This window comes from Lithobates pipiens, unplaced genomic scaffold (genome assembly GCF_037356315.1).
Source record: "Lithobates pipiens isolate NorthernLeopardFrog02 unplaced genomic scaffold, aLitPip1_a1.2 Scaffold_19, whole genome shotgun sequence".
Classification (NCBI taxonomy): Eukaryota; Metazoa; Chordata; class Amphibia; order Anura; family Ranidae; genus Lithobates; species Lithobates pipiens.
In genome coordinates this window covers 333,522,102-333,536,152 of record NW_027507764.1, presented here as the reverse complement: position 1 = coordinate 333,536,152, position 14,051 = coordinate 333,522,102, and the positions used below count along the sequence as shown (strand labels likewise).

The window sequence follows — 14,051 nt, the reverse complement described above, 5'->3', positions numbered from 1 at the left end:
CCCAGCTGGGGGTACACTTGATAATAGAAACTTTAGGCTGCATTGGTTCACTTCATATCATACTGACTGAAATTTTTTTAAGCAAATGACAAAGAATAAATGAAAGTGGATGCTGGACAATGCACATTAGTTATCCATAGCAAAGGTGTAAAATGTGACTTTTCAGCTGTGTTTATTTGCACATGTGGGGCCTTTTTAATGTGCACAATTGCTTTATATAACTGAATAAAGGAAATCTATGGTTACATCGTACATTTTCATTTTAAAACTGCAGCATTGCGATGGCTATACAAACAATAGTTATATTTGACTTATACAATATAAGCTTGAAAAATCTGTGTTGTAATTGCTGCCTGTCTGCTGGCCATATTTTTCCACAACTTCCTGGCTTCCCTATATACTTTGCAGCTTCTCCTCTGCTGTTTTACTTTGTTTCCAAGGACTACAAATCCCATGGTACCTTGATTACAACTAGCAGTGTTTCATGTACTGACTGGCTCCTGGAACTCTTCTCGGCTCCTCTGTAGTTCAGAAGGCAGGCTCTGTGAAATGTGACACAGCAGTGCCTACTTACAGGGCATAGTGAATACGTGTCACACAATTCAAGGAAATGTGTGGGGATCTTCACAAAGTAGGTTTACAAACTTCAAGATCATTCAGATTAAAAGAAATAGGCTAGCAATGTTTGAAATACAATGTGGAAATGGATAAACAGTCATATTGGATACTAAATCTATTGATCTATATCTGGCTAAGAAATTTCTCACTAAAACGGTTTGTCTGCGTTTGTGGATTTCATGAGCAAAACAAATTTATTTTTTTTTCCCCCCTTTCCTGTTTAGGTGGAAGAAGTTAAAAAACATCAACACTGTTTGGCTTTCAGTTCATCGGGACCCCAGAGTCAAACATACTATGTTTGTTTTGATACATTCACAGACTACTTAAGGTGGCTGCGACAAGCCTCAAAGGTAACGTGTTTTCTTATTCTGTAATTTGATTCCAGTTCCCAAAATATTTGAGCAGAAATTCCCAGAAGAGTAGAAATATTGTAAAAAAGTGTGTATGTATGTGTATGTGTGTGTGTGTGTATATGTATATGTGTATATATATATATATATATATATATATAGTGTGCACACACACACTTTTTTTCTTTTTTTCCTATATAGAGGGAGAGAGATCTCGAACAAAACTTTATTGAAATGTTTTTCAGTGGAGTTCTATTTATTGTGGCAGTATAAGTACTGCATTTGGAGTGGATGGGCTCAAAGTCTTTCAGGCACCTATGCTATAATCCCCTCTCTGCCTGACAATTTGTGCTAGGTCATTGAAATTATGCTGTGCAAACATGTCTAATGAAGCATTGGGTGGGAAGTATTCAAACTGTAGCCTGAACTATATCCATTGGAGACATGTACCTCATTCATTTTCACATTTTGAATAAACTCCCTTTTCTAATGCATCAAATGCTTAAGACAAAAGTCAAAGTATTCTGGGAATATTTGAAGTGCATAGCTGAACAAAACAGGCTTTACATTCCCCTCAGAATGTTCATATTGTGACCGTTCTTTCTTGTTTTATGGGCTGCTTGTGTTTTGCAGCTTGGTAATAACAATAATAAGGTCAAAGTGCATGTTTTTGTTTTTATTTTCCATTTATTAAAATACAAATCTGAATATCTGTGCTGTGCTACAAAAATTATGAATGTGTAACATGTAATACCATATCCAAAAATTTGTAAAAAACACACCAAAACATCATGGAAAAAACACACCAAAATATCACGCTAAAAAATAAAATGTATGCCACTAAATATAAATATGAATAACCTAAATCTCTGCAGATAGCCGCTGAAGCAAACCATGCAAGTCTGTGAATCAAACCTATCTGTGTGAATATGCATCCACAGAAAGCCACCACCTTAATCCCGTTTTGGTCATGCTCTCATCTTTTGAAGTATGACCATGATTATGCACTTTTAGAACATAAATCCTAAGTCAGGCTGCAGTGGATGGAATGAATATTGATGAATTATAAATCCTGGAACTTCTCACACTTATCTTCAGCAAATTAACTCAAAATTGAGCCCATCCAGTGCTAGCAAATCACCACACTCTGACTGGGATTAGTATTGGTTTCTAGGCTTAAAAAAATAAAACTAGTGCTCACTACTATACAACTGTATTAAAAGAAAAGTTAAAATTACATTCCTATGTAATGAGATGAGAAATGCTGCATTTAAACCCTAAGTGGCCCTGCCGCACTGAGTAGGGGTTGGTTTGTCTCACTGGATGGATAAGAACCAACACCAACAGCTTGCAGCTGGCCCTCTCCTCTCCTCACTCGCTTACAGTTCTGCCCAACATGTTTTATCACTCTTGACATCAGGGACACTGGCCTGATGGCATGTTCCTGATGAGGTCATTGACAACATGTTGGCTCAGTGGCTAAATTTGGTACATCAGCTTGGTTGGTATGTTTTTGAACCGTAGGGAAATGCTTTATAAGGATGTAGCCAATATTGATCCATGACTGAACCTCTTCCTTGGCTTGGAAACATATTTTCTTATCTTTTTTGCTAGAGGAAAAAAGAGATCAATATCATTTATTATATATATATATATATATATATATATATATATATATATATATATATATATATATATATATATAGATATATATATATAGATATAATATATGATATAATATATTTTTTTATACATGGCAAAAATATTACAACCAGACAAAAATAATGGTATGGCCATTGTAATGCACTACGGGTAACAATTGCACGCATCTGGTTTAGTATGGAGAAATTGCACATCCATCTTTTCCCAAGATTTAATTACCGTCTTCAACTGACGCTTCTCAAGACCTGTCTTTCTGCCTTCATGGCTCATTAGCAATTTATTGAATGGGGGCGCTTTGGTACACCTTGAAAAACACTACACCATAGTTGTGAGGTTGGCCTGCAATTTTCTTCAGGCACTGGGTCCTACGCTTGGCGCCCACCTTCTGGTGCAACATGTGTGGTTAGCCAGAGAGTGCTATACAGGTTCAGGGCCATAATCCAGCCCTGTGGCATCCAGACTCTGAAGACTCCTGAGGGTACCCTCACTGTGGGGGGAAACCTGGACTCTGGATAGAACCAACAACGTGGAAAACGTAAAGGGTTTCCCTGTACCCTTTTACTTGTTCATGGCTTACTCTTGATGGCTCTGTAGTATATACTACATCTTTATTGTGCAAGACCTACTGCAGTGCTATGCACACAGGTAAATCTAAAGGCACATTTTGTAAGGGGATTTACACTATTCGTGCCATTCCCTCAATTGTCTCGCTGTTTGGCATAATGGATTAGCATTATTGCACCACCTTCCTGTTCAAATTTGGCAGCTCTTCTCCACTCCCCATCTGGAAGTTCCATTGGACTAATGACTTAGTGTTTTTATACTGTGTACTTCCAGGTGCCATTTTCGCTCATTAATGCAAGCTGACTGTTTACAACGCTATCTGTTGCTCAATTCCAAGCTGAAACTGCTGCTGGAACTCTGTTAGCGCTTGGATTACAGCATATCCTTCATATCAGACACATTGATACCCCTTAATTTGTAAGTTCACCTTCAAGGAAAAAATTATTAATGCATGTGTTTTTTGTAGGAAGAGGAAGATCCCTCCCCACAGGAGCTTGCAAAGCATTGCACTCATGATAAGTGGATTATGTGTGCAATGTCTGGTTCCTTCAGATATGTCTCCGGCTTTCTGCCCATATCTCCTTCAGATTTCTAACTGAAAGCCAGTATGGAAGTATCCATGAAAGGTTTGTGAAATTACTGCGCTAACCAATAATGTGAAAATATGCTAACAGTCAAAGAAACATGTGGAAACAGTGTAGCGCTATAAACAGTCATGAAAGCAACATGTTATACAGTGCATTAAAAAAAAATATAAACCTGAAATGTTGGTATATAAGAGTGCTAAGTCCAGTGGCTGTAGCCTGTGATATAGAGGCGCCAATATAGTGAGTTCATAAAGGCAAATAGCCCACAAATAAGGAGGACTTTGAATCCACTCTTAGAAAGAAACCAGTAGTGAGATGAAGTAAGACTGGCTGATGCAACATCAGGGAGAGTGTACTCTCCACCCGGGGAATATAGATGAATACTCTTACCGGACAAGGCGGACTTGCATGCCAGCGGCAGCGAGTCCCAGGGCACCCTCAGATTTGCATTCAGATCTTCCCTTCCATCAAGAGCATTTTGTGTGTTAACCTCTAAACACCTGAATTCTCTCATTCAAAACCACTGCGGCTCTACATACTCCCCAAGACCCCTTTCACACGGGTGCCTCCATGAAGCAGAATCCACTTGCTCAGCAGGGGATCTCTCCGCTGATCCCCGCTATGCAGAGCTTACGCAGCCCACTCTCCTCTATGGGGCAAACGGATGGAAACAGACCGTCTGTCAGTTTTCATCCGATCCCCCAGACAGATGAGGAATAGGACCACCATCTGTCTGTTTTTGGCAAACAGGATCGGATGACTGGTGTCAGCGGATGTGTCCCTTGACATCCGACCACTCCATAGAGACTGGAGGGTCTAATTAGGATCCGCCTGTCAATTTTTCAGGTGGACCCAATCGGATCACCCCTGGTGAAAGGGGCCTAAAGACATATTCATAAACTGACAAGCTTTTTGTCTGGGTAATGTCTTTTTTTTTTTTTTTTTTTTTTTTGGGGATTTTCCTGAAGACCACGCAACAAGGTTGTTCTTTTCTCTCGTACAGCCAGTTCCTAATCTACTCTGCTCGAGGAGGTTATGTACACAACCTGACTACCTGTTTTTTCCATGATATGATATCCATGGGTTTAACACTCAGGTCTTATACTGGGCTCCAACGCATCTTTTTTTCCATCCCTTCCACAGCTGCAGTTTGGCATTTGCCAATTACGGGTTAAGGTGTTTGTCAGGTTTCTTGGATGGTTCTCCTTCCCATCCCCTTGTGGTCCACCCCCACCTCGGCACTTGCCTACCACACTCCACCATCCTCCATAGCCCGTGGATGCGTGACAGCCCATTCAGGCAATTTCCCAATATCGTTACTCCCCCCCCCCCCCCCCCCCCCACCCCCCGGTTCGCTGTCTTGTTGCACACTTTGTCCTTTACAGTATGATAAAGATGAGGGTAATTTTGGCATACCTGTAAATTTGGTATCTTGGACTATAATGGAACCAAAATAAAGCCAGTGAAACTTTTGCCAATTACTTGAAGATAAAGGTAATGTAATTCTCTGATTTTATTATGGCCTGTACTGTATTCCAAGATACAGAATTTACAGGTACAAATTCATATATCCTATTCATTCAGCGAGTCCAAAGTTCCTCTTTTCTTCATAGATCTAGAGCCTAACTTTAGAAGATGCTTTGTTTGCAAAAACACACTAACGTAAACATTTTTGCCAAGGTTTTTATTTAAATTTTTTCCCCCCAGTGAAATGTTTTCACTCCCTTCCTTCCTTTTTTGAATTTCAGTGCTCCTGATCTGCTTGTGCATGTTTAACCACTTAAGGACCGCCGCATGCCAATGTACGTCTTTAGAATGGCATGTACAGGCACAAGCACGTACATGTACGTGCTTGCCTTCCAGCGGGTGGGGGGTCCGATCGGTCCGTTTCACTGCAGGAGCGATTCGGGATGAGGGGATGACCGTTGGTTTCTGGCCATCCCCTCTCTATCACTCCTGGCGAATGAGAAGCTTCCTCCCGCTGTGTGTAGTAAACACAGGCAGGGAGGAAGTGATGTCATTCTCCTCGGGGCGGTCTTTTTGACCGGACTACGAGGAGAACACTGAAAGTAAGTGCACCAAACACTACACTAACATGTAGGCACACATAGGCGCACAAACCCTCCCCGATCACCCCCCCCCCCCCCCGATCACCCCCCTCCCAGTCACAGTGTCACTGATTGCAGTGATCGTTTATTTACTGATCACTGCATTCAGTGTCAGTTGTGACAGTAACAACTGTCAGGGCAGTTAGTGTTAGGTCCAGGGTAGCCCCCTACCCCCCCAATAAAGGTTTAACCCCCTGATTGCCCCTAGAGTTAACCCTTTCACCCCCTTTTGCCAGTGTCACTCAGCGATAATTTTTCTGATCGCAGCATTAGTGTCACTAGGTAGCTAGTTATTTTTTTAGGTTCACCGCCAGGTTTTTATAGCGCTAGGTACCCCCATATACTACCCAATAATGGTTTTAACCCCGATTGCCCCTAGTTAACCCTTTCACCAGCGATCACCGTATAAGTGTCACTGGTGACGCTGGTTAGCCAGTTAGTTATTTAGGTTCCCCATTAGGTTTTTATATAGCGCCAGGGACCCCCATATACTACCTAATAAAAATTTGAACCCCGATTGCCCCTAGTTAACCCTTTCACCAGTGATCGCCATATAAGTGTTACGGGTGACTCTGGTTAGTTTGCTTTTTATAGCATCAGGGCACCCACCATTTATTACCCAATAAAGGTTTAACCCCCTGATCACCCGGCGGGTGATATCAATTAGGTTTTAGGGTCAGGGTCTGCGTCACCCCAGGCAGCGCTAGGTTAGTGCCAGTACCGCTAACACCCACGCGCAAAGCATAATCCTCCCGTAGTGGTATCGTATCTGAACAGATCAATATCTGATCAGATCTATACTAGCGCCCCCAGCAGTTTAGGGTTCCAAAAAAATGCATTGTTGGCAGGATCAGCCCAGATACCTGATAGCACCTGCGTTTTGCCCCTCCGCCCAGCCCACCCAAGTGCAGTATCGATCGATCGATCACTGTCACTTACAAAACACTAAACGCATAACTGCAGCGTTCGCGGAGTCAGGCCTGATCCCTGCGATCGCTAAGATTTTTTTAGTAGCGTTTTATATTTAAATCCGGAAGGCAGTGCTTGGTTTTCGGGGTCCCGTACGTGGCTAGGCTCCCAAAAAGTCCCCCACATGTGGTATCCCCGTACTCGGGAGAAGCAGCAGAATTTATTTTGAGGTGTAATTTCACTTATGCCCATAGCATGTGTGAGCAATATATCATTTAGTGACAACTTTGTGCAAAAAAAATTGTAATATTCCTGCAACTTGTGGCAAAATATAAAAAATTCCATGGACTCAACATGCCTCTCAGTAAATAGCTTGGGTTGTCTACTTTCCAAAATGGGGTCATTTGGGGGGGTTTTGTGCCATTTTGGCATTTTATGGCCTTCGAAACTGTGATAGGTAGTGAGGAGTGAAATCAAAAATGTGCACCCTTAGAAACCCTGAAGGCAGTGATTGGTTTTCGGGGTGCCGTACGCATCTAGACTCCCAAAAAGTCCCACATATGTGGTATCCCCGTACTCAGGAGAAGCAGCGAAATATATTTTGTGGTGCAATTCCACATATAACTATGGCATGTGTGAGCAATATATCATTTAGTGACAACTTTTAGTAAACTTTTTTATTTTTTTTTATTTATATTTTTTGTCATTATTCAATCACTTGGGACAAAAAAAAATATTCAATGGGCTTAACATGCCCCTCAGCAATTTCCTTGGGGTGTCTACTTTCTAAAATGGGGTCATTTGGGGGGGGGGGGGGTTGTACTGCCCTGCCATTTTAGCACCTCAAGAAATGAGATAGGGAGTCATAAATTAAAAGCTGTGTAAATTCCAGAAAATGTACTCTCGTTTGTAGACGCTATAACTTTTGCGCAAAGCAATAAATATACGCTTATTGACATTTTTTTTTACTAAAGTCATGTGGCTGAATAAATTTTGTCCTAAATGTATGACTAAAATTGAGTTTATTCGATTTTTCTTATAACAAAAAGTAGAAAATATATCTTTTTTTTTTTTTTTTTTTTTTTTTTAATTTTCGGTCTTTTTCCATTTATATCGCAAAAAATAAAAATCGCAGAGGCAATCAAATACCATCAAAAGAAAGCTATTTGTGGGAAGAAAAGGATGCAAATTTCGTTTGGGTACAACATTGCATGACCGCGCAATTACCAGTTAAAGCAGTGCAGTGCGAAATTGTAAAAAGACCTCTGGTCCTTAGGCTGACAATTGGTCCGGGGCTGAAGTGGTTAAGCAACTCCCTGTCTACATGCATAAAATTACCCGAACTGACAATTAGTGTAATCTGTTTAACAAATTACATAATTGCCTTGTTTGGACTATATGTAGAAACTTTTTTTTTTTTTTTTTTTTTTTTTTTATGGTGTATTTAGCACCGTTTCTCTTTTTTGGATTTTTTTTTTGTGCTCTGTATGCCCCAGCAAAATGTGCTAGGTCATTCCTTGGTTCACATTTATTTTGAGAGGTTTCAAAACTACAGTCTGACCGGAATGAATGGAATGTTCTTATATGGGAGAAGAAATTGCAGGTTGCTGTTCTAAAAAAAAAAAGTGGGATTGCTAAAGCTGAATTTAAGTTGGATTAATGAAATGAGCACCAATATACTTTTAATTCCATGCTGATGTCTAAACGTTGCGTTTTTTTGGTTCTTTTTAATACTGTCCTGTCTCAAATACTCAGAACTCCCTACACTGTTGGATACTAAGCAGAGAATAAAAGCCTATGTATAACATCGCCTACTAGGAGTTACAGTAGATAAACCCTTAATACATAAATGTAAAAAACCGTGCCCAACCACCTCTATGATAATAGGGAAAATGTTAAAAGCCAGACTCCACGCTAATATGGTAGCTTTGCCAAACAGCAAAGCCTTGTCCGGCAGGCCAATGCATTTTTTTTTTTTATACATCGTCCTCTGTGGCAAATAAGTAATACTTGTATTGACATGTCTTGTTTACTCGCCAAGCCTGTAACTGGATAGTGAAAGGAGAGACAGAAAATGTAAGCTGGTCATGGATGGATCAAAACTTGACTGATTTAGCAGGGACGAATTTTGATCCATCTATGGACAGGCTGGTTGTATAGAAGTCTGTCAATCCCTTCTGTCAGAACACAATGGGTAAGCAGGAGAGATTTGAATGTGGATAAGGGGCATCTGTTTTCTTTAGTTCAACCCACTCGTATGGCATGCCATAAGGCCCCTTTCACAATGGGGCGGTGCGGGTGTCGTTTTAGCGGTGGTATGCGGCCACTAGCGGGATGGTTTTAACCCCCGCTAGCGGCTGAAAAAGGGTTAAGACTGCCCGCAAAGCAGCTTTGCCAGCGGTATAGCCACGCTGCCGCATTCATTTCAATGGGTAGGAGCAGTTTAGGAGCGGTGAATACACCGCTCCTTCGTCACTCCAAAGATGTGGCTAGCAGAACTTTTCACTGTCCTGCCAACGCACCACTCCAGTGGGAAAGCCCTCCGGCTTTCACACTGGCGTGAAAGGGGCCGGTTTTTTCAGGCGCTACGCAGGTGCTATTTTTAGTGTTGTAGCGCCTGAAAACTGCCCCAGTGTGAAAGGGGCCTAAGAGCTCCTCTGTCACTGGAATATCTATACTCATTGACACATTACTCATTAGCACATGAAGTCTGCAGCATGACTGACACGTGCACATTCACACCCAGATTGAGATGCAAGCGGATATCACCAGGGAAAGATTTATGGTGCTAGATAGTACAGCAATCTTAACTTAAAAGCTTAATTCCAGGAGTTGAGCAACTTTGCAAAAATAAATGCAGATTAGAGGTCGACAGATATGCGTTTTTCTCTGGCCGATGCCGATATTTAGAAATCGTGGTGGCTGATTATATAATGCCGATTTTTTTTTTTTCTTTTTTCTTTTTTCTCCCTTCTCATCTCATAAAATCTAGCAGACACCTTTCACACCCGGGCATTTTTCAGGTGCTTTTGGGCTAAAAATAGCACCTGTAAAGTGCCTGCAAAATGGCTCGCCTGCAGTCTGTGTGAAAGCCAGAGTGTTTTCACACTGAGGAGATGTGCTGGCAGGATGTTAAAAAAAAAAAAAAAAAGTCCTGCAAGCAGCATGTTTGGAGTGGTGTATACTGCTCCTCCACCACTCCTGCCCATTGAAATAAATGGCCACCACTGCCGAAGCGCATGCAATGTGCTTTGGCAGCTGCGCTTCATGGGCGAATTTAACCTCTAGCGCCCCGCTAGAAGCCGAATAGCGCCGCTAAAATTACTGTAAAGCGCTGCTAAAACTAGCAGCATTTTTACTGTCAACTCCTGCCTGCTCCAGTGTGAAAGCAGCCATAAGTGATGCAGAAAATTCCTTACATTTATTAAAACAAAACAAACCTCCAATCGGTTCACTTGTATGTATAATTTAGATTAAAAATAAAACAAAAAAAAACTATTAAATACACAAAAAACAGGTAATCAAGACTTTTGGACGAAAAAAAATAGGCTAACTTTACTGTTTAGTTTTTTTATTTTTTTTATTTTTTTTTTTTAAATCATTAGTGTGTTGTGAAGACAACTCAGTGATTTTTCTAATCAATGCCCATCTGCAACCCATCTCATCAATGCAGCCTGATCAATGCCCATCTGCAACCCATCTCATTAATGCAGCCTGATCAATGCCCATCTGCAGCCCATTTCATCAATGCCCATCTGCAACCCATCTCATTAATGCAGCCTGATCAATGCCCATCTGCAGCCCATTTCATCAATGCCCATCTGCAGCCCATCTCATCAATGCAGCCTGATCAATGCCCATCTGCAGCCCATCTCATCAATGCAGCCTGCTTAATGCCCATTTTTAGCCTCAATGATCATCTGCAGCCTCACCATCTTTTATCAATGCAGCAGGAACAGTGCAGGAAATCACCGAGCTGCCATCTCCTTACTTGGCAGTAACACACGCAGTCCCGCCTCCGCTATTGGCATTGGACCAGCTCCTGTGATAGACAGCACACTGGACTAAGTGGTCCAGTGGTGGAGGTGCAACTGTGTGTGACGTGAGAGCCGAGTAAACAGGAGAAGACAAATCAGTGAATTCTGACGGTATGCCCCCCACGTACACTATCGGCATACAACACGCACCTGTGATTTGCCCTCTATTTTCTGGGGGAAAAAATGCGCGTTATTGGCTCATAAATATGGTAATTCTGTATAAAGGCTACCTAATCGTCTCGCCAGCTACTTTTAATTGATTATATTGATTAGTTGTTTCAGCTCTAAATCCTTACTAACCCCAAAAACTAATGTATTGCAGATTACCAGTCCTTAGATGCGGTCACTGCATTTTTTTTTCAGGCTTCGTGGCTTGGATACATTTTGATGTTTTACAAATATTTTATAAAAATGATTTCTAAATGTTCATTTCTATTTTGTTTAGGGCTGGTTTCACACAGGTGTTTTTGTTTAGTTTGTTATTTTTTCTTTTTTGTAAAAACGTATCAAAAACTGATGTCAATTTTGACATTCGCTTTCGTGTCCGCTGACATCCGTGTTGTGTGTGGGTGTGTGTGTTTTGGGATTATTTTTTTTTTTCTTTCACTTACTTTTTTTGTTTAAAAAAAAAAAAAAAAAGACACAAACTTTACTCTATATATCTGGCTGGTGAGGAGGGGGCCGCGTCCTTGATAAGTGAGTCATCAGCGGGGTTCTTCACTTACAGCTGAATGTACAAAAATTGTTAACCAAAAAAAATTGCGGGTGGTGGGGGGGGGGGAGAAAAATGTGTATCTCCCGCTGTCTGACATCTGTCATAGCCATGGAGCACAGCCATCAGATGAGTCTTCCGGAGTGCCCACCCACTGATGTCCAGGCCCTATGGCTATATAACAGATGCCAGTCAGTGGACGACAACACAGTGGAGGAAGATGGCCCCAGGACAGTGTCTGGTATGGATTTTGGGGGGGGGGGGACCCCCACTTTTATTTTGCCAACAATTTTTTTTTCATACAGTGGATGACTCATCGGTTGCTAAGGACGTGGCAGCCAGCTTTCCAGCCCCCTCCTTAGCAACCAGCTATATACAGTGTGTATAATTGGGGGGGGGGGGCCCGTTATAAGCTCTGGTGAAACCAGTTACCTTTTTTTATTGAAATGATGTCCACCTGTGTCTAAGTATTGCATGATCTGTCATTACATATACACACCACCTTGAAAGGCCCCAGAGGCTGCAACACCAAAGCAAGAGGCACCACTAACCAAACACTGCCCAAGTGCTAATGTTGCTCCCGCTATGTGTATAGCCTAAGCTTTTTCCTCTCTGGTCTTCTGAACAACAGTTGCTGAAAATGTTTATAGCTCAGTATTCTAGGTTGCACATCTGTGGAACGATGTCTACATTATATAGCCTTGTACTTTTATTACTTTTTTTGAGCTGGAAGGATTTTGCTCTATTCATGAATGAATACCTGTTCATAGATAGAAGGCTTTCTGTTGCCACAGATACCCATTGCAATTATATTATATAATAAAGACCATGTTAAAAAAAAAAAACTCGGTTCTAATTTGCCACCCTCTTCAGCTCTGCAGGGAGTCTGTTTCTTCTTTATCAGCAGTTTGTCGAAGTGCCATGTGTTCTAGACTCTGCCATATTATCATTTAGAAATGTAATTCTAATTATGCTAATGAGTCCTGAATAATGGGAAATGCTAGGATAAAGTGGTGATTACTAGAGTGCTTCACTTTTCCAGTTGTGCTCCATTATCGGATTAAAACCGCCAGAAGTTATCAGATAATAGAATAAATGCAGGCAATTTTCTTCCTCTGTGTCTGATTTTGGCAGACATTTTGCTTGTATATGCAAAGCCCTTTTCATGCCAAGCACTACAAGTGTTCTGATTAAAATTGACTGCATGGCCTAGGTGATTGTGTCCGCTTTTTGTAACCAGATCATAAATTTTATAACTTTTTTTATCTTCTTTTCCACCACCTTTTGAGTGTGCTGTTTTTTTTTTGTTTTTTTTGTTTGTTTTTGTTTGTTTTTTTGCTTTTTTTTTTTTAAACAGATTTTTACTAATGCAATTGTATGATACACTTGGTATTTCAACCCCTGTCAGGTTTTACTACTGTACGGGCCTCTGTTTTAGAGAGATTTTGCCTTTGTCCCTGGGACAGTGACTACCTTTTCACCTGGCAGGAAGTGACCAACTACACAGGCAACATAAATGTGAGTAAATATTTCTCTCTTGTACATTGATGGACACAGCTCCTTTAAATCTTGACCGTAGGGTTATCACGCCACCTTCAGGAGAGGACTAGGCAGAACATGTAACACATGTAAAAACAGCAAGACTGCATAGCTCTTCCCAGGGGGTTGTCCCTCTGGCTATAACCCCTCAGCCTGCTTCCTGCAGCTCAGTTTTTTTTTCTGCCTAGTGAAGAAGGACCTAGGCTCCCTGAAGAGACCATTGGTCCTGGGAATCTTTGGATTTTTCCACAAGATTTTGATCCTGTTATCCTCTATCAACAGCCGGCTGGGTGACAGGCTGGATAATGTAGATCCTTGTAGTCTCTCCAGCTTGGCCATCGAGCGTGAGCAGGCCCTAGCTATGCACTGGGTCGGCCATGACATGCCCCTTCTACTTTATGGGTGTCCGGTGAACTATATGCTCCGGGGCACACATATGACCGGGCTACTGCTGTCTGTGTGCCGTGGCCAGCAGCCACCCCATACTGCTTGGGTAATGGGTCTGTGGTGGAATGCCTCCAGCTATCCCGACCGGATGGGTAAGTACAGCTCTCACTGCCTCGGCATTCGCTGCCAGGGTGGAGGCGGCGTGCAGGTGCAAAGGGGCTAAAAAACATCCCTTGCCCCTGTCCTCTGGGGAAAGCTTTGATTCAGACTTGGGGGGGCCCCGTGGTGACTGGCAGCCCCTGTTGTGATGTGTCTGAGGATGCAGATCAGGACCGTTCGAACAGTGAGGATGATTCCATGTCCAGGGCAGTGCAGGAAAAAACGCTAGTTGGAGCACTTATGACCGCTGTGCGGGATACCCTGAAAATACAGGAGGCAGCAGGATCTTCTGCCGAGGTGTCGGTCCCGTAAACCAACCCGTACACCTAAGGTGTTTCCGTATTTGACTTAGTTTGATAAGTTCATCTACAAGGAGAGGGAAAGCCCACAACTGGCCTTTTCAGGCCCAAGGAGAATGG

The 14,051-nt window shown here is 41.9% G+C and overlaps 1 protein-coding gene across 1 annotated transcript in view; it reads left to right on the top strand.

Moving 5' to 3' along the window:
• The window catches only part of PHLPP1 (PH domain and leucine rich repeat protein phosphatase 1), a 241,871-nt gene that overhangs the window by 96,534 nt on the left and 131,286 nt on the right, over positions 1–14,051 (top strand). Inside the window, exon 3 of the mRNA XM_077492065.1 lies at positions 843–968. Within this exon, the coding sequence (XP_077348191.1) occupies positions 843–968 (126 nt within the window). The remainder of the gene's footprint in view (positions 1–842; positions 969–14,051) is intronic.